The sequence below is a fragment of the Bombus pascuorum genome, chromosome 1 (genome assembly GCF_905332965.1).
Source record: "Bombus pascuorum chromosome 1, iyBomPasc1.1, whole genome shotgun sequence".
NCBI lineage: Eukaryota > Metazoa > Arthropoda > Insecta > Hymenoptera > Apidae > Bombus > Bombus pascuorum.
In genome coordinates, this window is record NC_083488.1 from 21,672,850 (window position 1) to 21,699,020 (window position 26,171).

At 31.0% G+C, this 26,171-nt stretch overlaps 5 protein-coding genes across 8 annotated transcripts in view; 3 read left to right on the forward strand and 2 right to left on the reverse strand.

Moving 5' to 3' along the window:
- Window positions 1–724: 724 nt before the first annotated feature.
- LOC132908207 (small ribosomal subunit protein eS12) lies at window positions 725–2,047 on the forward strand. Its single transcript, XM_060962000.1, has 4 exons — window positions 725–883; window positions 1,140–1,274; window positions 1,516–1,720; window positions 1,952–2,047. The coding sequence occupies exons 1-4, from the start codon at window positions 867–869 to the stop codon at window positions 2,018–2,020; spliced, it is 426 nt and encodes a 141-aa protein (XP_060817983.1). The 5' UTR covers window positions 725–866; the 3' UTR covers window positions 2,021–2,047.
- An 80-nt stretch (window positions 2,048–2,127) lies between these two features.
- LOC132908183 (zinc finger MYND domain-containing protein 10) lies at window positions 2,128–4,419 on the reverse strand. 2 transcript variants are annotated; one of them, XM_060961952.1, is made up of 8 exons: window positions 4,327–4,419; window positions 3,783–3,891; window positions 3,427–3,713; window positions 3,128–3,333; window positions 2,897–3,066; window positions 2,677–2,814; window positions 2,367–2,599; window positions 2,128–2,293 (listed from the first exon to the last, which is right to left on the reverse strand). In XM_060961952.1, the coding sequence occupies exons 2-8, from the start codon at window positions 3,864–3,866 to the stop codon at window positions 2,212–2,214; spliced, it is 1,200 nt and encodes a 399-aa protein (XP_060817935.1). In that variant the 5' UTR covers window positions 3,867–3,891; window positions 4,327–4,419; the 3' UTR covers window positions 2,128–2,211. The 2 variants fall into 2 exon arrangements, with proteins under 2 accessions (XP_060817935.1, XP_060817925.1); XM_060961942.1 differs by lacking the exon at window positions 4,327–4,419 and adding an exon at window positions 3,960–4,262.
- Window positions 4,420–4,518: 99 nt separating this feature from the next.
- On the forward strand, window positions 4,519–5,808 carry LOC132908200 (endoribonuclease CG2145-like). Its single transcript, XM_060961988.1, has 4 exons — window positions 4,519–4,742; window positions 4,830–4,992; window positions 5,048–5,480; window positions 5,543–5,808. The coding sequence occupies exons 1-4, from the start codon at window positions 4,652–4,654 to the stop codon at window positions 5,798–5,800; spliced, it is 945 nt and encodes a 314-aa protein (XP_060817971.1). The 5' UTR covers window positions 4,519–4,651; the 3' UTR covers window positions 5,801–5,808.
- Window positions 5,809–5,810: 2 nt separating this feature from the next.
- On the reverse strand, window positions 5,811–10,803 carry LOC132908190 (E3 ubiquitin-protein ligase TRAIP-like). 2 transcript variants are annotated; one of them, XM_060961965.1, is made up of 7 exons: window positions 10,348–10,803; window positions 7,495–7,646; window positions 6,992–7,369; window positions 6,818–6,919; window positions 6,635–6,754; window positions 6,308–6,554; window positions 5,811–6,226 (listed from the first exon to the last, which is right to left on the reverse strand). In XM_060961965.1, exons 2-7 carry the CDS (start codon window positions 7,605–7,607, stop codon window positions 5,942–5,944), a joined length of 1,245 nt encoding a protein of 414 aa, XP_060817948.1. In that variant the 5' UTR covers window positions 7,608–7,646; window positions 10,348–10,803; the 3' UTR covers window positions 5,811–5,941. The 2 variants fall into 2 exon arrangements, with proteins under 2 accessions (XP_060817948.1, XP_060817958.1); XM_060961975.1 differs by lacking the exon at window positions 10,348–10,803 and adding an exon at window positions 7,738–8,039.
- Window positions 9,728–26,171, forward strand: part of LOC132908178 (uncharacterized) — a 38,320-nt gene continuing 21,876 nt past the window's right edge. The window contains exons 1-3 of one of the 2 annotated variants that reach the window (XM_060961927.1): window positions 9,728–9,752; window positions 14,020–14,125; window positions 24,375–24,531. In XM_060961927.1, coding sequence (XP_060817910.1) covers window positions 9,743–9,752; window positions 14,020–14,125; window positions 24,375–24,531 — 273 coding nt within the window. In that variant the 5' untranslated portion in view covers window positions 9,728–9,742. Of the gene's footprint in view, window positions 9,753–11,863; window positions 12,140–14,019; window positions 14,126–24,374; window positions 24,532–26,171 lie in introns of those variants that run through there. The other variant, XM_060961917.1, reaches the window with a different exon arrangement.

A 26,171-nucleotide genomic window follows, 5' to 3' on the forward strand; every position in this document is an offset into this window, starting at 1 on the left:
TTTCATTTAGAATAATAGAGGTGGTTGAACTAATTATAACAGGTTACAATATACACTTTATTTCGATAGACATAGACAGTTATGCTCGGTGTGTATAGATGTAAGTTAAATAGATGATTTATCTAAGTGTGGAAAACCAGTCAAGAGATGTTGACTGATCTAAGGATGGAAAACCAGTGAAAAGAGTGACCGTTGAACATGGAAAAAACTCAACCTTCCCTTTGTTTACCTGATGGAACAATCAACCATAAGGAACGTCTCGACTTGAATATATTTTAATAATTAAGGGCCCTAACGGTAAAATACAAATGCTTAGTTTTATGACAATTCCTTACAATTATTGCGTTTCGGAGGGATGGAGTTTGGTTGCACACTAATATAGACAAGAACCTATTGAGTTTCACGCTACAAGACCCTATTTAATTACACGGTTTTATGGAAAAATTCATACCTACTTTTCTATCTGATATAAAAACTTACAATTAATTTCATTATTCCGCGATTTTGTCATTCTCATACTTATCTGCAACCAGAACCGTAAGTATGAACACTTATTTTCTCTCAAACCGAAAGTGCAAAATGACGAATTATGAACTTTTGGAAACGTTCTATAGATGTCACTTATATTTCCTTCTCAGCCAATCAGAGCTAACGTAGACGTAACCTAAATGTAACGTACCCAACCTCCATTTCTCTTCATTCGTAAGAAAAGGTAAGTGGAAGCACGCTGGAAGACGATGACTTAGAAATCAATTTATTATAATACCATCAACATAATTTTTACATGGAAATATCTTAAAACGTGAAGCTAGAATCACAATTATTAATTTGATTTTATTATTTCAGATTCTTAGTCCTTGAAAAATATGTCAGACGTTGAGAAGTAAGTGTTTTGTATATCTGTTACAAAGATATTGATATGAAGATTTTTTTTATTAAAAACATTAAGTTAAAGCTGTAAAAGTATCAAGTTAAGATAGTAAACATTTATTATCTTTATTTCATAAACTATTTTTGAATATTGATGTTTATTGAAATTAATTTTTTGCATAAAGTTATCATATAACCACAAAGTCCTATGTCAATAATTTTATATGGAGAGTTAAGTAAATAGACTATAATTATATTTTTGTTCTTAGTGACGATGTACCTTCTGCAATGGCAGCAGGAGGTGCAATGGATATAAACACAGCCCTTCAAGAAGTTCTTAAAAATGCACTTATTCATGATGGTGTCGTACATGGTCTTCATGAAGCTGCCAAAGCACTGGACAAGTGAGTTTATTGAATGATTTACTTAAACAAGTTATATATATTTTCATGAAATAACAAATTTGCAAACCTTTATATATTATTATATGACTATATATTAGGATCCTTCTACTGAGAAGCAATCCGTTACAAAATTTAATAATGCTGTCTATAACCCTATTTGATATATTAAAAAATTATTCTATTCTATAGCCTGTATAATATTAAAATTAGATTTGTTTACATTTCCTTTATTATATTCTAGGAGGCAAGCCATGCTTTGCATTTTAGCAGAAAATTGTGACGAACCTATGTATAAGAAACTAGTACAAGCATTGTGCAATGAACATCAGATTCCCTTTATCCGGGTAGACAATAATAAGAAACTAGGTGAATGGGCTGGTTTATGTAAAATTGACTGTGCTGGTAAAGCTCGAAAAGTTGTTGGGTGTTCCTGTGTTGTTGTAAAGGTATAAATTGTACTACATATAAAAAAATAATTAATTTTTTAATATTAAATACAATGTGCAAATTTAATGATACTACGTGATGAGAGCAAGGGCTCCCTCTACTGAGAGAACCCATTTAATTAACGAATTATGATGTAATGCCTAATAATTACCTGATTTTAATAATTTAATATTAGTAACTTAATTGTTTTTTAATAATCTTTTCTATTAAATGATTCTTTTTACTTTTAGGACTTTGGAGAAGACACTCCTGCAAAAGATGTGGTAATGGAATATGTGAAACAAAGCTCTGTACATTAAGATCTTTTAATTAAATATTTAATATAAGTCCGTATGTATTATTTATTTAATCCTAAGTATTTCTAATATTCGTATAATATAATATAATAATAAATTAATTTCAATACTTTTATATTTTTAATTTCTTTATTTCTAGGAAGAAATATTGAAAATGTAATCAAATATTCTTTTTTTGGACAAAAATTTCGAAATTAGTCTTTCTCACATTCTATGTTTTTTGTTATCTTGTCACAAATATTCTTATGCTTCACCCAATCTTTTACTTGACACTCCCTGGAATAATAGATCCGATATTGTTTTGGTAAAAAATAGTACTGTTTTATAGATATATGAAAAAAATCTATACCTTCCACAATACCAAACTTCTTTACATTTAGAACAACGTTTTTTCGCTTCTTCATGACATAAAGAGCATTCTTTAACATCAATGCAATCCAGTTTGTCTAAATCATATGCATCACTTAAAATTTGAGCAGCATTTTTAATATAATCAACGTCTGTAGTGTATATAAATTTTGATTGATGTTTTGCTAACTTTTTCCACTTTTTATGATATTTCTCTATTATTGACGATTTTATCTAGTAAAATATCAATTTGGTTATTTGCTTAATATTTTAAAAAACTTCAAAAAATATTTCATTGGATAATTTTCAACCTGTGGTATAAGTTCCACATTTATTGCTCGCAGTGCATTACCATTAGGTGATGATACACTTAAATAATTTAACCATCTTTTTAGATCTATTAAAGGTGAAATTTGATCCAGCACACATTCGTGTAAATATTTCTGTAACTAACGCGAAACATAATTTCTTTTCTTTGAATACAACACATATAATGTTAAACGTATAATGCAATGTATAATGTTAAAATACCTTTAATAACTGAGAAAATCTATGATCAGTAATTTCATAATAAGGAGCACTTTTTGTATTAAGCAATAATTCCCTTAAACCAAGCCAAACTTGTCCTTCTATTTTAGAAATTTTTCCTTCTTCGCCTGATTTTACTTTTCTCCAACCACTGTTATATATCATATTTTCACCTGAAGAGTAAACAGTTTTATTGTACTTTGAATTTTCTTATACTTATGTAATGATAGTTACCTTCTGTACTTTCTTTTTTCCACGGATGTCTTTCAATGAGTTCAGCAAGTAAATAGGGCACATCATGAGTAGCTAACAATCGCGATAATACACATAATGGTAAACTATCTACGTATTCGGCCAAGTAACGAAGAATCGAAATGCAACGTATACCAATATCAAATTCAAATTCTTTCTTTTTCTCAAATATTTCTTCAAGACATGAGCTAATTGCAACAATTACTACTATTACTACTCAACATGTGGAATATTACTTTCTTACTAAAATGACATAAAAATTCGAGTGTCAGTTCACTTACTTTGGGTCTCTTACATTTTCATAAATTTCGATGACAGGCATATCGAGAAGTAAAGATACAGATTTAACAGCATAATCGACAAGGTCAAGAGCAGAATCATTTATAGTTTCTGCACTTTCACAATGAAACAATACGTTTTCTAATAATGAAACGGCAATATCTTCGTGATAAAATACACTGTAAAGCATAAAAGTATTTTTTGGTTCTTCATTTATTTCGATCAAAAGTGGAAATACTTTATGCTTCCATATATCAATTTGTATAGCTTCGTATATAAGGACAGGAATCTATACGGGAAGAAAGTAATATTAACATAACAGATAGTTGCATGTTTTATTAAAATATATCTTATTTACCTTTTTAAAAGAAACAAACCATTCCTTTGTACTTTCTTCTCGCAAGCCACTAATTTCTAATACGCTTTGTTGGTTTAATAACATCAACTTTTTATGAAATTCAAACCAGCTGAAAATAATGCTCAAGTTATAGCTATATTGTGTAAGAAATATTTGTAATGTTTAAGAAAAATTAACCCTTTCGTTCCAATATCCTCAAGTTCCGAAATTTGTAGATGTTGTATATATAATTCAATTTCCCACGGCAAAATTATATATTCCATTCGATTTGACATTTTTATAATTAAAAACGCACTACCGAAAATGAATGTCAACCATTTGTAAACAAAATTCGTATTCGGTATATTCGATATCCTGCAGTAATTATTGCATATAGATATATAGTTTTTAAGTATAACGTTAGAAAATTACAATACAAATGATTTTAACTGAATTTTAATTTTATATCAATATTTTAAAATAATTTTCTTTTTAATATTAATCATATTCTACTTATGTTTTATTTACCTTTGAACTATAACATTTACACCTTAAAAATAGATACCTTTATTTATTTAAGGTCTTTTATACAAATTTTTAAATTTTCGTTCAATCTTTTTGTATAATAAATTACATAATAGTCATTACATTATAAAAACTATAATATAATATAATTCATATAATAATAATGTCATATAATTATAAAAATGATCAATTATTCAATTTAAAATTTCCATTTTTTATTTTTTAAATCTTAATTATCAGTATATATGCTCTTTATCTTACATTGGAATACGTATAATAAATATAAGATTTTCAAATAACGAGGAAACATTTAACATAACCTATATTGTTTACTATTTAAAACTAAGATATGTTACTTTCGAAAAATGTTAAATAAGATATTTCAAATTTCTGTTTACATCCTAACTATATTAAATATTTCAGGTATAAGTTCTTTTACAATTTATCAAATAGGCGGTAATTATAAAACAGAAATAAAACAATATTATAAATAAAATATTTATTCATCTTATATATCTTTATATATATTTGTTCGTCTCATAGATTTCTGTACTGCTACACACGTTTCTTTAACAAGTGATGTAGAATTAATGATGGTATCAGAAGAATTATTTAATAAGTCTTCTCATGAATTATTCAACCATGTGTATATAAATTATCAAGGAAATATGAGCTTTAAAAACTTTACTGATAATGCTCCACAAAGGTATTTTCTAATTTTTTTTATTAATTTCAAATATAATTAGCTCTTATAACTTTAGGTTGTTAAATACATCGATCAAAATATTTTTAATACCAACAATAAGATCTCTTGTAAAGTTATTTGATAATTATGAATTGGATACTTATGAGCCAGAAGTCATAACAAGGGAAGAAGATCTAGAAGAGAATGAATTTATTGATAATTTAATGGAAACAGATATAATGTTACATGTTATGTACTTTTTGTCAGTTAAAGGGTTCTTTAAAAATGACATACGAGTTTATAAAGATATTTTAAAACAAATTTGGTTTCATTTATATTCCCGGAGTAAAAATATAAATGGTACTTCTGGATTTGAACATGTATTTATAGGAGAAAGAAAACCACGTAAAGGTATTATAGGGCTTCATAATTGGATTTACTTTTCCCATGGAGAATTATTAAAGAAAATTGATTATTTTGGATTTGGCCATAGTAAGGAATTTGTTAATGTAAGTAGAAATGCAAATTATAAACTAATAATATTCATTAAATCACTTTAAAACAATTTTAGAAAGCTGTCATTTTAGAAATATATTTCACTTATACTGGAAAACGTAAAAAGTCATCTATGTTCATTGGAACCACTCCAGAATTAGAAATAGCCCTTTATACACTTTGTTTTTTTACAAGACCAAATAAAAGGTGTCAATTGTCTTTTGGAGGATTTAAATTTTATGTTCAGACATACATATTACAAAATAATGGTACAAAATTTATTGGAACTGCTTTCCCTATGTTTCCCTATATTAAACATAAATCAAATAGGTGACCAAAAAATATAAAAGTAGAATATTTTATTTTTCGAAAACTCAGAAAACGTCCATTAATTACAATGATAAAATACTATATATACTTTTAAAATATAAATAATGATTCATATAAAAAAATATGCAGTACTTATAGGAACTCCTTAGGTAAGATCAATCACACTACTATCATGTTTGTCTTCAATGTCAGATACCTTTTTTTTGGTATTATTTTTTCTTCTTTTCTTTGATATAGGACTATTTGAGGATTTATTGTTATGACTTGTATGTGAAACGTTTATATCATCTTCTGACAATTTAAATCTCTTAGACTCTACTGAAGAATTTTTGGAGGAGTTGCAATTTATTAAATCTAATTCTAAATCACTTGTATCATTATCTGCCTGACAATCCTGTATTTTTTGTTGTATGGTTTTAACATTGCATATCTATAAAAGAAATACATGATAAATGTAATTAACCATTGATTTTAATTTCTTTCATTAGTATTATTCTATTCAATTTTAAACCTTTTCAGTTTTTTGTTTAGTAGTACAATTCAATATAGAATTTTTATTTGGGATATCTTGACTGTATTTTTTTGATGTTTTTTCAATTGGATTTTTTATAGAAATATTGTTTACATCTTCTGTTATTTGGACTTCTAATTTACTATTACTCTGTTCATTGATGTCAAGTATCTCTTCTAATTCATTAACTCGTTTTTGTAATGCTGTATTTCTGCTCTCTGAAAATGCCAGCTTTTCTTCTAAGTCCCTGTGGTGATAATAATAATATTGGTATGTAATATCCGTTCATATAAATTACTACATTGAATAGATTTTTTAAAATCTTACATTCGTTTTGATTGTTCTAATAAGGTATGAGATTTTGTATTAACTTTAGAAAGTTCTTCTTGGAGCTTTTTAACACTCATGCGTAATTGTTTACATTTATTAAATCTTCCAATTAATTCTCTGCAAATATAATATGTTAATAATAGTGTAAATTTTTAAAACATATTCTCAAACATTACTAACTTTTTCATGATAGAAATATACATAATAAGTGTTTGAGGATCTTTAGTTTTTCCAACCATTTTACTAACATCACTGACAGGAGCATGTAATAATACTTGTATTCTAAAATATGCAAAAAATTGATATAAGTATAATATAAAGTATATGATATATATACATGTAATAATTACATACGGCCTAAGGTCTTCAATCTTATTTTTTAACTGACTAATTTCTCTCTTTAGATTATCACAGTGAGAACTCTGTTCTTTGAAATAATTCATCTGTTCCTTCAAAGCATGTATCGCTGCATTTTTTTTGTTAATTTCACTCTCTACTTTTCGAACTTCTTGCTTTAAGCCAGCGTTTTGTTTTTCTAAAGTGACATTTTTTGAGGAATAATATTGGATGTCCTTTTCCTTTAACAAAATTTGAAATTTCAATCTGTCTACTTTTTCTTGCAATGTCGAGCCTTGAGTCTCAACTATCAGGTCATTGCTTGAAAATGTAAAATAAAGCCTATGAATTTTACTTTGTGTAACTTTCTCTCTGCATTGTGGACAGCTTTTTGATCTGAAAGTAACAACTTACAATTATGAATATTGTCATGGAAAAAAAAAGTAAATTAGGAAGTTTATACACTTTTACACTCTCTAACAAAGTGTTTCCTGCTTTATTATTTTTAAATATTTGTTCACCTTTCAAGCCACGATGTTAAACAGTGCAGATGAAATACGTGTCCACATCTCGTATAGGAAATATCATCAGACTGTATTAATTGATCGCTACATATAGAGCAAATGACATTCATTTTACATCAAAATTTCATAAACAAAGATCATAGAAATACCTGTCAAAGATCAGTTTACGTTTCGTTTATTATTACTGTTTACGAAGATTTAATGTTAATCTAATTTAAAATATCAATCTAGCATAAATACATTTGTTATATTCTTATTCAAGATGACTTAAGTTTTAAAAGGGTTATACATGTGCCATCAAACTACAAAACACGAAACATCATTAGTAGGATGTCCGTTTACCCCATAGATACTTTTATGAAGTTTGAATTTACTATTTTTGCAAATGAATTTTTCACATATGTAACTTTGCTTATAAAACGACGCTTAAATTAACTGAATACATATTGTATATTAAATATGAAAGTAATTATATAATAGAAATATAATGGAAATTAATATATTAATATATTAACTTAGTTTTTAAAAATGAGATATATGATTTTCCGTATAATATCAACATTGCATTTACAAGATCTAAGTAATTTAAATTTCAATCTAAGTAAACTATTACTTTTATATAATAATCGTTATTATTGTTAAAAACAAATTCGATCTCTTGTTCCTTATTGAAAAATATAATATAAATAAATAAATGCAAATGATTATCTAAATAACAACTTCTTTTAATATCTGTACATGCAATTAATATTAATTTTATTGTGTCATATATGTCATAAAGCAATATCAAAATCCTATATTTGTAAATAGAAATTTGACTAGAGATAGAAAAATTTGCAACGTTTCCTAGGGAATTTTCGATGGTTTCTTGTTTGGTTGCCGGTCATATTGTAGGCCATAACAATCGATTCGGCCTGCAATTTCAGCTATCCGAAACTTCGCGAAGAAGGAACCAGTTACCAGTGGTACCTTCTCGAAAGAACGTCTCTCGTAAAAACACTAGCCAGTACCGGAGGATTGCCGGTATACATGTGAGTGCGCGAATTAGCATTGAACTCTTTAACAAAATATTGCCAACTTGTAGTGTATATTTAATAGTCTATTTAACATTACCGTTTATATATAACAAAACGAGGAAGCTTGTCTTTTTGAGGTGGGTGCCAATGTCGTCTTAACTCGGATAAAGGTGTATGTACTAAGTTGACAATAGCAGATCGATTTGAATTAGGTACACATCTCGAGTTCTCGATTCTGTCATTCTATGTGTTCTATTGTTTTTGTGATCATTTGTATGTATATTAATCATTCGGTGTAATTGTCATCGCTTTTTACTTTGAAATATTCAGCGTGCTAGACGTCAGCCATTTGTTGGTTAAACGATTCTTTCGTGAGCGTAAATTCAACGGCAACCGCATTTATGATACAAATTTAAATAACTATTTTATTTGAAGGATCTACGTTCTCTGTATGTATATTGTCGAAAATGCAATAAAAATACAGTAAAAATGCTCTGAAAAAGCATATTTTTGTAATTAATGGCAATTGCTTTATTTGAAAAATTGAATTATATTAATGCAATTTTTCAATGATTACCAGCATAGCTTGTATTAATTTTCTATATGTTATATTTTTAATATAAACACAGTTGAATCTTTGGATTATATTTTCATTGCTTATTACATTAATTCTTTTTCGCAAAAAATCTACTTTTAATATTAATTATTAGAAGAACTGTTTGCAATTATAAAATAAATACATAAAACAAACATCTATAATTGATATTCATATTCAAATTCAAATTTCTTTGATTTTTTAAATACATTAAGTTATCGTCTTTGCGTAAATTTAAAAGATATTAAATATTGTGAATTTTATAATATTAAGAATTTTACGTTGCTTCATATATACAATGACATTAGTAACTTTAAAAAGTTAAATATTTTTGTGTTATACGTTTATTGTTTGCATATATTTTTAACCTACTTTGTATAGTAGCAAAAAATATACATACCGGTTTCGCGCTTATATTCGACGCACATGCTATGTCTACCGAATTACACCGAAACTTGTCGAATTTTGCCGGATTTTTACGAACTATTACGATTGGATCCGAAATTCTTGATAGAAATCTTATGGAATCAGAAAGAATTATTATTTCTTGTAAAAAATATAATTGCATTAATAACTACAGTTTTCTTCCTTATTTATAACTTTACGTAAATATGTTGTGTGAGTAACTCCATCTATGAAGGAAGGTAATAAAACGTTAATATTGCTTTTGCCCTACCACGTGTTTTTGCAAACTTGACATTTCTGACATTGCTTTTTTACCACATTATTACTTCGGTACATTGTTATGAAGTAATAAAATGTAAAGTAGAACGTTATAAAAATATATTATAAACCTCAAAACATAACAAAAATTTAATTAATTGTACAATACATTATTTTGAATAATAAGAACAGTTTGCATCCGAACATTATTAATGTATATTTATTTGTTTTAAACAGATACATGAAGTGAAAGTTATATGATTGTTCTGAATAGTAAACATACAACATTATTTGTTTGATTTTGCTCTCTCAGTATAGTACTCTAAATAAATCGACAAAAATATTGGAATCAGTGATAATTGAAATCAGTGAGACTATTGTCGTGTATCATTTAATTGTAAGTATGGGAAATATTAGGTAATCAAGAAAGGTTCTGCCGTTTTAAATTAATAGAAATAAACTTAGAAACGGAACGGACTTTCTTGGTTACCTGATATTGAAGTATGTTGCGTAATACGTATCCCGGTGCGCAAAAGTGTGCGAAAAATATAGATTTATGTTGGTATATGTACATACTTTAAATAGAGTAAGTTTAGACGATGATGCAGCGTCTAATTTCCAACCATGCGTCATTGATTTTTACCAGTTCCTCATGGTCGAGCCGGGCATACAATACGATCAGTTGTGTATTGTTCGCAACGCGACACTTGTCTCTCAACTAGTTAAATTCCAACGGAACGATTTTTTTTAGAATGGAGTAAAACTTGGACCGCGTGCGCGACGCGTGCCAATTTTCTTCATTATCCTCTAACTCTAGTTTCTTATTAGCTAACACCAGCACGTGACGATAACGTGACGATAACGTCTTTTTTATCCCTCGAGAAACGTCAAGACAGTATTTTAGCTGAAAAGTTCGGGATTCTCTGTACACTCAGGCAAATTATTTCAATTTATAGCGGTTTACGATAGCACTCGAACACTTATCGTTTATGGAATATTTATATTATCATGATTATATCGATAAAATTTGAAATGAATCTGAAAATATATTAGTATGTTACAAAACGTTTATTGCAAACATATATTTAGTAAGAAATTAGCATACGATATGAATAATAGTTTTAAATATATAATTATTAATTAGTGATAAAGATGGTCTCAGTAAATATTGTGATGTACTAATATAATGAATAATTATTTGTTCAAATACTTTGGTAAGTTCTGCGTGCAATAAGTATTTTCTAATTTCTATATGTTTACATTTTTAAATTCATTTTAAATTTTACTAATGTAATCATGCTAGTCGTGTTCCGTTACATTGTTAATAAAATCTCGAAATGTATAATACATGCAATGTATGCATTAAAAGTTTGCATAAGTATTCTAACACTTTCTTGAGTACATTTCGCAAGCAAAAATGATTCTTAAACGACTTAATTATTTAATTACGTTATTTAATTAGCGTCATTTAAGTGACTTATATTAGAAGCGATCTTACAATTGGTATGATCTCAATTACATAATGGAAAAACTATATTTAATTAAATTATGAAATTGTGGATCCCATGATAAAGATTTTTATAGTATTATAAAATATTGTAAACATTTTCTGTTGCTTTTTATATGAAAATAAGTTAAGATATCCTAGATCATTTTTTGTTTTCATTATGAGTCCTGCAATTACAACATTAATATCGGTTGAGCAAAATAAGAGAAAAAATATCTGTAAAAATGTACATTATCCTTTTCTTTTTTCGATTTGTCAAGTTATAGTAACGATAATTTTAATTTCCGTTACTAGAATTTAGCTACTAATTATAGTTATAAATATCTATTCTCAAGGTTTCTTTGTCGTGATACATTATCTATGAGGTTTAATTTCCGTTATTTAAATAGCGACAACGATTACGGATTTTATAAGTAGTGATTTTTCGAGCAGCTTATTCGAATTTGTATTATCGCGGTGCTCAGAGATAATATGAAATTATGTTCGCAAAAGTAAATATTTTTCTTCGTAAACAATGAATTTATATTATTACTTATTATACGTTGGTTCTCCAGATTATTGGACGAGTGTGATGTAGTATGAAATCTTATTCCATATAAATTTTCTTATTGGAGAATAAAAACTGCATGAGTAAACGAAGAAGAATACAAAGATGATAGTTCCATAATATTAATTTTTATTATTTAATTTTTCCATGTCATTGGAATTCGTTGTTAATAGTCATGCTTCTCCAAACACTGGATAAAACTATACGAAACGTATTGCCAGCATGTAGACATAATCTCCTTATCTCATTTAATTCGAGTAAACGAGAAATGCATGCAACTTTGTCAAAGCTGACCTCAAATATTTACCAGGAAGGTACGTCACATTGAAACAATTCGATTGGTACTTATCTACATGAAAGATACGTGCCTTAACGGCATAGGTCAGAATGTCAAAGCTCCCCAATTTTATCCGCTATAGATTTCAACGCTTTTCTGCTTACAGTCATTCTGCTAGTTACGTAATTGCCCCTTTAATCGCTGCCTGATTCGACTTTAATCGAAGGAAAACAACTTGCTAAGTACTTATACGAGGACCGATTAGAAATACGATAAAAAATATAATGTAACAATTGTAACACGTGTAATAATTGTGTTATCTAAATATCGGTTTTTAGCCTGCCAAAAACATAATCAGCATCCGCGTTACATCGGCCGTTTTCATCGGTCGGTAACAGAGATATATACATTTTTCTTTCATACGATCTAAACGAAAAAAAAAAAAAAAAAAAAAAAAAAGGAAAGGGAAAAGAATAGCGATTGATCTGGTTCACAGACAGTCTGCTTGTCGTCGAGTTCCGCTTGAATTGGCATTGGTCGGCCTCGTCTCGGTATACCATAGGTTGTGTTTAACGCGACACGACAATAATATAGTAGTACCGGTTATTTGTCACGTATGTACATGTTGACAATTGGATACCGGTACAACGTGTACAGCTGGTCACGACGTCGCCGACGACGTACATGATGTCCCATTAGCGAGTGTTATCCGAGAATTAAAAGATAAGAGGAGATAACCCTGATCGTCTGTCACGACACGCGACGACACGCTGCGTCGTCATAGAAAGAGAGGGAGAAAAGAGGGGTAGGAAAAAAAGAGGGAAAGAGTAGAGTGAAGAGGGAGGTGCTGTATCTGTATGTTTACATATGATTACGCTGGGGTAGTGTTTTGAATGCAGAGATGGTAACGGTGGTAGTGACGACGACGACGCTGATGATGATGGTGGTGGTGGTTGATTGCACGAGGGGAAACCGCGGTGTAGCCAAAAGGTCGCGGCCCCATCATTGATACTATCGTAGAAAGAGACTTTGGACCAATTCCTCGCGACGGCTAACACGAATAAACTCAGGGGAACGCGGCGTTATTACTTCAGTGTTACTTTGGCCACGCACCGCGACACAGTCATACGGATCAATCAACCACTCTCTTCCGCTAGAAGATTTTTCTTCCTCTCTTTCTCTTAAGCTTTCACTCATTCCTATTGTACCTTTACCCGGTGTAAATCGATTTGCGTTACTCCCTCCATTATAATCTCCCCCTTCTTATTCGCCCTCTGTATTATTTCTGTCTTGTATTATTCTTTGTTGTCGCTGTGCACCCGAACCGCCCTTAAGGACAAGATAAAGAGAATTGGTCACTGTGAGTTAATCACGTATCTCACGGATAATTAAAGTTCACGATAGAACCAAAAAGAAACGCTTGCCCATCACTACTTAAACGCAGAGTGAAAAAGAAACGAACAGGGAGAAGACAAACAGAGCAAAGAGCAAGCGAGATATCAAACGAAACCGAAAGACACGATTCTGCACGCGGGCACGCGCCATCCAGTCGCGCTTGAAGCGCAGTTGTAAAGGGAACGACACGAGGAACGGTGAAAAGTGTCATCTCGCGCGGCGCTCGACGACGAGGAGAGACAGACTACTAGCCAGATCGACCGTCTAACTGGCGCGGTTCTCCTTCGACTTCGGTTTCGCACGCACACGTGATCGCACGTGACACGCGACACTTGGTATAGCAGAACAGCGCTGTCGAACCGGTGACCGTGCGTATAGAACACGAACCGAAGAGAAAGAGGAGAGATCCTCGTGTGTGGAGTCGCGCGACACTTATTACTCACTCGCGGTGTCATTTTTTCCCTTCTTCTACGGAACACACGGTTTGCAACAGTTGATCAGAGAACATCAAAATGTCTACAGAACCCGGTAGCTTCTCCTCCAACGGGAGCATGATCGTCGTGAGCAACAGGTTGCCGTTCGTGCTGAAGAGGAATGAGGTGACCGGTCAGCTGGAACGCAAGGCCAGGTTAGTAGTATGCCAGAGAAGTTTTTCTCTTTCTCATTTTATTCTCTTACTATCTTTCTGCTTCCTTTCTTTTTTCTTTCTCTATGCACTTCATTAGTGACGTCTCACTTATTGTTTCGTTTTCCCACTATTTACTTGTCATGCACGCGCGAACGCGCTTCGCCGTTGCACGATAGGTACACGCGTGGGTGCATGTTACTCGCGGTCGTTGCAACGCGACCTGACCGCGGATGGAGCGTGATATTACCTCATCGTTATTTAACGTTTCCTCGATTACCCTGATCTTTTATTGTCATTTCTTATTTTCATACATTTCTTCGATTTTTTTCGTTTTATTTCGCATTTCTAACCCTTTGCTTTATTATGGATATCGAGCTGCCAATGTGATAGATACAAATTTGTATTTTTAATCAGATTTTTAATTTCCAAATCTACACAAAATTTCAATTTTTATTCGCAAAATATAATATTTTAATGTTTAACATTCTAACTTACCGCTGTACTTGTGTATTTCAATTCGTAAAGGATAGAAAATGTAAAAGAGTTGATTGCGATTAAGACATTGATTTGCGATGTAGAAGCGTCGATTGCGGAGTATTGTGTTATTGACAGATTTGCAAGATCAACAAAGTCTATAGTATTCCTCTAAATGAATATGCAATAGTGCGGTAATTTATTCCGTTGCGTAAACAAGCCAATAGAAATATCGACGGAGGACTGTTGGCGCAAAGCAAGGGGAAAACAGGGACTCGTGGATTCCCTATTTGTATCAATATTCAATATAGCTACTGAAAATAGTTTTTCCATATTTTACGGCCAAATATCCGGTGAAAGATACTGTTGGACCGCTTCTATCGCTTTCTTTTACTCTAATTGTCCAAAACGATTAGCGAATCAGGAAAAGATTAAATTGAAGAAAATTGATTAATTGAATTGATCGAAGACGATAGATCATTTAATGTAATCAGTTATTAAATCTTTTTATCACATTGAATCTTTATATCATAAGTGAAGTTTCTTTCGGTCGATTTTAGAAGTACTGTTAACACGCTAATTGGACGTAATCGATAGAGTTCAATAAATCGTCATGTTTGTGTACTGTTAAGAGCAGTTAGTGTGCCTTTTATTTCAATGATGGACTTTGCTCAAGTACAAGATGTTCTTATTGATAGTACAAGATTCCAAGTATGAATTAAATGAATAATATAAATTCATTTAATTATAAACCAATATAGGCAATTTGTATTTATATTGCTAATTATTTGATATATTTTCTCTGTCAGTTAAATTTTAGTCAAATATAGTGAAATTATTAGAAAGATATATTAAAAGTAATATAATATAATGTTATATTACTTTTACTAAAATATGACAATATTATAGAAAAAATTCCAAACGTTTGCTCAGATAATTGCTTGTGCATAGACATCAGTAGATTAGACCATTACTATTAAGTCCTTCGCTGTCGGAGCATGTCCCAATACTGCATGTAGGTTAGTAGATTACATCGTCACAAGTCAGCCCTTTGCAGTTTCAGTAGAATGTGACATTCTATTCCAACTGGTACACTCGATAAGTAATCAGAAACTGTTTAATTCTAATTTTCATATTTCAATTAATAGTATCCCTACGTTGAAATATTTTTATCAAGTTAAATTATAACGCAACAGAATATGTTTTAAATATATATCATAATCGACTACAAAGGGCTAAAAATACTAATCTATTCAATATAGATTCAATCGTATAGATTCCCATTCATCATCTGATTAGTTATAATTTCCCACAGCGTTAGATCATTTTTTATATAACATATTTATTTTTATAACATCGTCGGATGTTTTATGAACTTCTCTTAAGTAAAATTACCAATTGTGACTTACAATTAGTAATCGATGTATATTGCTCTCGGTTGCAGCGTTTATTTATGGTCGGTGAAAAAATAGTATACGATTACACATCACGCGCAATGTTCTACGTTGGAAAGCTCGCTTCTATATAGGGCAAAACCGCTGACGAAATTTTTCGTAAGAACACGTCCTGCGGAACTTCTTTATTCTCCGGATCGATGTATTTTCCCCATTCATTGTATTACTTTGTTTTCAATAGCTTTCGAATTTGCTCCGACTTCGTGACGACGGAAATCTGTGACCACAAAAATATGTCGCGTGTATATGCAATAACCTTCGTCAATTTCGTTTGCTTTGTTCGATACAACGTAAAAAATACCGACATTTTTTGGAATCTATAAATGTCATCTTCGGAGCATATATATACACCCGTCCCTCAATTTCTTTTGCTTTCTTCGATACAACGTAAAAAATACCGACATTTTTTGGAATCTATAAATGTCATCTTCGGGGCATATATATACACGTCCCTCAATTTACGCGGAGTATCTGTTCCGTGTGGATTCGTTTTACTCGTTTTTAAAGAAAAAATATTTACACATATGATGACTAGCAAACCGTAATGTACTTTTGTCCTTATCTCATACAGCACTGATATGATTGACCGCGTAAATTGTGTTATGACTTACTCCGTAAAAAAATTGGGGGACCAGTGTACATATGTAGTCAACAAGATAATTTTTTTATTAATTCGGTGACAAATACTTGGAAGAGATTTTATAAACATTCAGAATGATGAAGCAAGATTGGTTAATTTCAAAATTGGAAATGATGCAGAATAATGGAATAAAAATCATAAATCGAAGTGTATTTCATTATATGAATTCAACTTCAGTTTTTGGATATTTGAACAAGCTTTCCCATTGAATATTGAAGCAATTGCCTCTTTCTTCTTCCCAATAGTTTTATAATGTTTCGTCTATTATTAAATCATGCTAACTATATATATGTAGTACATATAAATAAAAATGTACTACAAAATAAAGCTGCTTTCGTGTTTCAATTCCGTCCTATCTATCATGGAAAAATCATTTCGCGACAATTTAATAGCTTTCGTGATTTACGATTTCAAACATTATAAATCGTCATTTTTGTTTTTATACGCCGATTCGCACGAACATACCCTTGTTTCACGGTACGAAACTGACTACATAGAAGGTGTTTGTTGTGTCTTTGTATATTTCAAAACACATGACAGTCTGCAAAGACAACCGTTATCTTGTTTCAGTGACATAAGTCGAGTATCTTATCTGGTTATTTGCATGAATCACGATATGATTTGTTAATAAACAACGGGCAAAAAATAGACAAGCGTGCGTGACTACCAATGATTGAAATAATTAATCAGGGAGATAAAAGTAGTCGTTCTCTACCCGGTCGTTTCACCCTATTAGGAAAATAAACTTCTTTTCAGGCATCCAATTTAATCACGTTCGTAAAATATAGAAAAGAAATAATCCATTGCAAAATATAAGAATATTGCGCGAATTTTTGTTGTTTCTCTTCACTGTTTCTTTACTGTGGTGATTTTACGTAGGAATGAATATGTACATCGTTATCGACTCGGTTGAGATTGCTCAGAATTAAAAGACTGTCAACTGTAAACAAACAGTAAAAATTGTAGACTTGACAACAAAAAGAGCGATGGAACATAATCTTACGCTTCCCTCTTCATTTTGCACGATCAATTTATTATTATTCGATTCATTTGTAAAACTATTTCTGCTGAATAAACTGCAGATGTTTATGCATTTATGGGAAATACAAATATATAAAAATATATTAATAAACTGTTTATAATATGTAACGATATATAAAATATGCCAAGTACTCGTTATAATATTTTTGGGATGAAATGTATCTCTATTAGGTTCCATTTCTTTAACTGTGTTTAGGAGGATATGAATTTGCATAAACATCCGCGGTTTGCTGACAAACGGTTGTAGACAAACGACGCAATTTTGCACTGCATTTGACTTTAAGATCAATAGACTGTATTGAATATAGATACGGCATTGTTGTGATGTACCAGACACAGTGCGTTCCAATTTTAACTTTATATTCCTGATGATGTAATATATACGAGCACGCAATCCCATTATCGGGAATATAAAACAAAATTTGATTGTTGATAAAAATCGCAAAAATTTTTCATTACTTCCCGAGACGATGGATGTTAATCATATTCAATATGTCGTAAATAATATTTAGATATGTCGTCTAGTCGTGTAACTGGACTCGTAGAACTAAATAAAAACAACGTTCGTAATGGGATAGGTCGACGAACATAATAACATGAGTAGGATGTGTCATCGTTGCTCAGAAGTCAAATTGGACAGGCATATTATTATACATTACGATGAATATTTCAACATCAACGTCCAAAATGCCAATTCTCGTGTTATCACAGTTTAAAAAAGTGAAAAGAAATTAAAATTTATCTTTGTAAATTAGCTATACAATCCTCTTTATGAAGATTCTGAGTAAACAGGAAACAAAAGGCAGAAGCAATGACAAAAACAAATTATACGAATGATAGCGTAATCGTTATGGCGGGTAGCAAAAATTCCATGGAAGTTTTTCGAATCACGTATAGTACGTTATATGAAAAACGATCATGTTGCGCTTGTTAAACATTCTTATCTACAGGTATTTCTTCTTTCTTCACGATTCCTTTTCTACGTTGTTACGTGATATATTCATCTGATAATGATATCTGTTCAAGAGTATCTTTGATCTTCAAAATCACCTGGTATTTTTAACACTTGTTAATTGCACTTATTCTTCGATGAGACTGGATATATTCGTCGACTAGAAATCCTCAAATAACGATAAGAGTCAGTCATCTTTTAGATGGCTTACGATAAAAACCGTAGTGACAACATAAGTAGACGCGCGCGCAGTCATTCACAAGATATTCGCCACGTGCTTTCCGCGTGTTCGCTGCGCGTGTTACGTGCGCCGTGTAATATACATATATTATCGCGATTGTTGCGGTAGTTACGTGCCCGATTTGCATGGCACAGTCGTGATAAATGTTATGGAAAAACACGAACTTCGTCACTGGTGGAATTGATTACTGTTTGAAATTGGATGCGACGTGCGCGCGCCTCTACGCATCAAATACATTCTTTTTTCTTTTTTCATAGATAGGGGATTGTTTTGTCAGTGTATTTGATATTTTTATACGTTCCTTGATATGTGTCATTTGGGAATTTTTTTTTAATATATTTGTTAAGCTGTTGATGTTTGGAATATTGAAAGTAATGTAAAATGGTTCGTAAGATCGACGGTTGACTTGTAATTATTAACGATTTTTATTCTATGATGTATGACATCTTCCTTTTTTAATAATAATGATTTTTAGATTTTTGGATAATTAGATTTTTTGGTCTACATAACCAATAACTAAGTACATATTTATTGTGAATTTTTTCTTTTTCTTTTTTTCAAAGAAAGAAAGATTGTGCATGCATGTTTTTCTCATTATCACTTCGAATGGCAAGTTGTATTCTTATTTGCAATTTAATTTGCACTATATTACAAAGTTTTAGTTACATTTCGTATACATCTTCGTGCGAGTGGTTGGGTGCATCGTTCTGTAAATAGTAATACTACCTCTGACAAATTTTGTTTAATTATAGACAACTTAGATACATTAGATAATTACATAGGAACCTATTGGTAGTAGTTTATGACGTGGGTTTTAAGATGTAAAGCAGATGTTCAAACAATTTGAAACAAGAGGATTGTACATTTAGATTAATGTTTGAATTCTTGGTAAAATTATTTGTCGAGATTTTCATTGTGTTCCTTAGAATTTTTAATAAATTTGCATATTTTTGTTTTATATTTCAAAGAGGTAGTGGGCTGAGGTCTGGTAAAACAGATTAGTTAGGAGAAGTTTCTTTAAAGATTTTACACCTACTGTTAAGCAGATCGTGAATCAATTTTTATTAATTTCTTAAATAATTAAATAAGTGATCAAATAGAGTCTATAATTAACCATTTATCACATATTCACATCAAATGTTGGCTACGAAGCAGATAAAGTATAGTATTTGTTTCTGGCTTACAATAGTTATTTATAGCGTTTAATGAAAGATGTACGTCATCCATCTCTGGCTAGTCCGTCTTGAAATATATACACGTATGTATAATATATATAAGCACTTAGTTTCATTTGAAAGTCAGGAACTGATATTGAAATCTCCACGTCTAACAATATTACGTAACATTTGCATTGAACGTTGTATTTGCATCTCTAGATCAAACCTTTAATAATTACAAATATCGTTACACCTATCGTAAATATCGTTCTCAAATTGAAAGAAAAACGAAGCACTCTTTCATTGAAAGGAATAACAAATCAGCAATAAAATAAAACAAAATTAATTGGTTGAATAAATTAAAAAATTTTTTTCAAATTCTTCAACAACACCACAACCAACATCACAATTTCTGAATTATTTTGAATATTTTATCACTGTGTATTAATCCAATTAAACACAAGTAAAGTACAATATGTTATCGATATCAATCATTTTCCATGTTAATCTGGCACGTTTAAAAATAACAGCGAGTGTATTTTCTCTTCTTCGTCCTGTATGAAAATCTCGATGTGTGGTAAACAAGAACGTAGGAGGTCACTTTTTCAAACGCGATCGTTACATACTGAAGAGCGCAAGTAATGATATTCGAGAGTGCTTCACTCGAGCTGAAACACTTACGCGTCTGAAATTGTGGCATTCTCAAAATAGATCATATTTGAGTAATCCAGCGGTAATAATAGCATATACCAATGGCTTTTGTGTTGGTACTGTACCACTAATGTTCCTGGTCAACAAAATTCTTATGTCTAGTTACATATTGTCTATTTATCATTAAAAGTCATCGAGAGAAAGAAAGAAAGAACTAAAAGGTTTAAATGTATCGATGTAATAATATCTGAAGCATTTTATCACGACGTTAGAGAAATAATTTTCAGAATCGTGAAATTGAAAAAAAGAAAAAAATAAAAGATTATAATTTTTTCTAAACAATATAATTCAAACAATATAGTTTGTGGAAATTAAAAAATCCTACGGATGAATTTCATTTAGCTATTTGAATCTGTTAGAAGACAAATGTTTCATACAATTGGAGTCTTCGAAGAATTGTTACCACTTATGAAATATTTCTACTTCATTGGTACTAGGAATTCATTTAATGATAAAACTAAGTTCCGTTCTAATAAATGAAATTCTTCTGTAATAAAGATTACAATTTCAACATTCAATTTCCCTTATTTGATAGAAATTTTGAAAATTTTATCGTCCTTGAAAACCTACATCAAATTACAAGTGTCAAATTAAAACTTTTGCCTTACTATTACAAAAGAATATAAATTCGCTTCTTTGGTAACCAAGTAGCAACTTCCAACGAATTAAGATAAAAACACAAGTACGCAAATGACAAAAGTTGTAAGGGAATGAAGTTGTTTGATTTGACCTACTTTCCGGTGAAAGGCCATTCAGATGTTCGCTCAGCCTTTTTGTTGAGCGTGCTGAATGATAGCCAAGTTTCATTACAAATTTATAATTATGGCGTGCCAATGACAATGTAGTCGGCACACGTTCGAGCCCAATCATAGATCCTCGAGTGGGTTGACTTTGGGGTAGATATGTAGGTTGAGGTCGTAGAGGGACACATTGAATTACGGCCAACCCGGAACAGCCGCGCAATTAAGAATCAATCCAAACATACACATGTGTAGGAAATGAGAAGTGAATCGATATATGAATCGTTTTCATATTGAAAACAAGCTGCTATAAACACGAGGACAGAATTATTGATAGTTAGCATAGTAGTACATACGTACTAGTAGTACAGGGTTATTCACTTAACTTGGGACCTGCGCGGTAGCAAGAACATTGATCAGTGTAACATATACGTTCACTACTACAACCAAATGTCACAAGCCATTTATGAGCTGCTGCTAGAAATATAATTAGACAAAGAACTTCAAATTTGACGTCACAATAAGAAGAACATAATCGTTAAGAAAGCGAGCTTAGCGACTTTTCGCTCGATGGTTTCATATGCTTGCATGCTCCCGAAGCTTCGAAGTAAGCAAGCGCACTCGGTTCTGTCCCTACATGTAGTTCAATATTTTTTTTAATAACTGATATCTTGGATTATGTTCATCTGAAATTTAATTACAATGTAATTTTTTCTTTTTTTATTTAAAATCGCATTTAACTGTCGGAGTTAGCGAATTACATTGAAACTGTTGAAATTCGTATCAATTTCGAGGCCCTTTTTCTATTTCGTTCGGTAATTATCATTTTTAGCGTACTAAACATTTTCTTCTACGTCGTACTTTAAAATCACTTTTTATTTGATTTGATTAAGTTGATTATGGCTGTTACCTGATTCTGATTCGCACCGCTATGAATACGTTGAATGTAAGAATAAGGAATAAGAAAAGCAATCAGAATACAACAAATTCATATTCAAACAGACCAGTTTATAAAAATAAAAATTAATTTAATCTCTTGCAGTGCCTGGGTCTATTTGGACTAGTCGACAAGCTTTTTTTATCTTAGAATGATAAGAAGCCGAACTTATCTCAAAACTAAACCACGGACTCAACATGAGTAATCAGTATTCGACATAGTTTATAGATGGACTTCACGACATTTGTTTATAGTAGTAAACGTACATGTTATACTTTTGACATTCTCAATGTTCTTGCGAGCGCGGGTTCCGTGTTAATTAACTCAAATAAGAAGAGCATCACCCATACTTGGGTGACGGCCCCCACGGAAGTATATACGTCACATAGATATGGGTGACGCGGCGACCAACGTGTTAAGTGGATAATCCTACATAAGGGAATATACAATAACGTCAATTCTCGCGGAACATTTTCCTCAAAGTCTTTAACAATCTTATGAGAGTTTCACAGGTGCATCTCATAGAAAGATGCGGCATTATGCAAGTGATTTCAAAATATCACAATATTACCATCCTTTCATGTTTCTAATTTAATGACGCCACATTTGCAATTATTTTCACTAATATAGGTTAATTTTAATAACGATAATAAAATGGTTAAAAGTGTTTGGGTACGTTCGATTATATAAAACCGAGAATATAAGTTCGTGAGATTGATACAATCGTCATGTATTTGTCATTATGTAAATATGATTGTATGTGATTTTTGTGTGTGTATGTGTGTGTGTTCCCTGGCAAACCGTTACAGAATTGATCGAAGACGTCTTTCAATATTATTCTCGTCTTATCGCCTGATACGCCAATGACGACCACTCGGTGATCTTTTATATTTACGTATGGGGCTATTTTTTTCATAGACTTTGTCGCTATCTTTATTATTATTACATAGACGATAGACGGTTGGTTAAAGGCGGAAATTGCTGGTATTCTGCTAAAAGTTGATAGAAAATACTCGTAATCAAAGAAAAATATTCGTACATTATCTTTTTTCTTTTATCATTTACACTTTCATCTATGGATCACTGGATATCTATGAATTTAGGATAAGAACGAAATCATGTTATAAAATGTTATTATTATGGAATAGGTCTAATTTGATCAGGTTCATATTACATAAGTGCTTCAGTATCAAGTGGTAAAAAGTGGGGAAGAAATATTTTCTATCTACTAATTATATGTTGAAATAACGTAGTTTTTCTATTATATAGCCTTATTCTAAAATTTCACCGAAATGATTGGGTTTCTTGTTGAAAGATGTCCAAAATCTGGAACGTCTTATAGCAGAAATGTAAATTACATAGTCTTTTTTATGAGTTTAACCAGAATGTACCTGTACAAATATTTTAATCAAGATTGGCAGGTGTTTCATGACTTAAGTGCTTCTATGGACTTACGTAATTATACTCAGACATACTGAATCTTCTACTATTTAAAAGTACTTCAATTAATATCATAGAAATGAAACGTAGATCTGTGACTTTAACACATGTTATAAAAAAATACGGTTACCTACTCTTTGTACTCAAGTTTATTCAAAGCATAACGCGTTCTTCCACCTTGTTAAAATTATACTTCTTTCAACGCCATTAAAATTTCTTTTGTATTTTAAAACCACTCAAATGGTCTCAGGAAGTAAATAGATCCAAGTGAGATCCAAACAGATTGTCTGTGTTCTATGAGCTGCTCGTAAAGACTGAGTTTTCTACTTTTATATATACTGATATTTGTCATGTACGCACATTATTGTATGCACACCATTGTACGCACGCCATCTTTTTCTATTTGCTCCCTTCCTGGTGACACCTTCTTCTAATAACGTTGGTACGTTTTCCTCATTTTAGTGCTGGAGGTCTTGTAACAGCGGTAGCACCGGTGGTTATAAGCGGAAATGGAGTGTGGGTTGGATGGCCAGGTATGCACATGGAGAACCCGAATGAACCAATCCCGGAGTCCGACCCTAATGATCGTACACCAACTGCTGGTCTTCTATCTCGTAAGGTAGGTGCTTTTTTTTTACACATTTTCTTCCTACACAATTTTCATCGAGTGGACGAAATAATAAGTCACTCGAAAATTTGACATTTATTTCGAGGTGAAATTTGATAGGGAATGTTCTTTAATACGATTCATTTTCATCGTTATTTCATTACTATTAGCAATAAATCGTAAACTTTTAATTTTCGAAAGGTTTAGTTAAAAATGTTTATTTAAAAATTTCGAAGTTTTAATTTAGTGTAAAATTTAAATGTAATATGTTTAGAGGTGAAATTTGATAGAGAATGTTTTATACGATTAATTTTCATCGTTATTTCATTACTATTAGCAATAAATCGTAAACTTTTAATTTTCGAAAGGTTTAGTTAAAAATGTTTACTTAAAAGTTTTGAAGTTAAATTGTATATTACGAGACGTTACGTTAGCAAACGTTTGAAACAAAAAATACTAAAAGACATAACATCGTCTATTTACGAATCTTCATTTTTGCAAGTTATGTCGATCTTTCACGTCCTCGATAATAGACGACGATAACGTGCGCACGAAGATATTTTCGTTGGATGGAAACAATATTATAGAGAAACGTTGCTACTAATCGACAGTAATTGTTACGACGAACACCGTTGCATATTGTTGAATGAATATCTATAACAGATCGCTGCGAAAATGTCTTTTGTTATCTGCTTATTACATTGTTAACGAATTTCTGATGGAAACATGAGGATAACGCGCATAGGAAATATCAAGGTCGAGCAATTTTACTTGAGATACTATTTACGTCATTGGGGAACTTTATAATAGCTCCGGCTTGAATTTTGATGTAAAAAGCTGTGGAAGAGATAGAAGGTTTTCATATCTAATGATATAAAGTTATTCGTTAGATGGAAAAATGGATGAAGTAAGATTTATATGATTTCAGAAAGCATGTAGTTTTCAACAAATATTTTCCTTTTGTATTATTTATATATCATGTTTTGATCACTTTCACTTTATTAAGAAGAAAAAAGTGTAAAAATTCATCTTATACGTTATCGCTTAGAGAACAAGTACGTAGTCCAATTTGTGTAAATTATAGTGTAGCACAACTATAGTTCATTCTCATCCTGTAGAATCTAAAAAGAGAAAGAAAATCAATCTGTTAGAAACTGTGTTTAGCTAAAAGATTAATTTTCTTTGTTATTATTTAATTATTGTCTAATAAAAATAGTAAAATGAAATGAAAATTAGTAAAAGATAATTCCACACTATGAATATCATCGATAGAAATTTTACTTGAATTACTTATGGGTTTTATCGAGTAATTGAGACGTCAGTCTCGGAGAACTATGATGACTTCTGTTAAATGACTACTGCGCGAATTTATTATCGCGAATTCATTATCGCGAATTCATTACAATGCAAAACGAGGTTAAATCTATTTGAATAAGTATATCCGTCCAGTTGCTTGAATTTTACATTATACGTTCATTTTGCGAAGTTAGTAATCCTATTCTAACCGCGGAAACTCGATGCAGTTCGATACATTATTCGAATTGGCTGATACGTAAAGCTATGAACTAAAATAAAATATGATTCTTTTAAGGGAGCGCATGTTTTCTTCAATCTCTCCGCGTGTCGCACTCGTGCCAATCGATAATTATAGG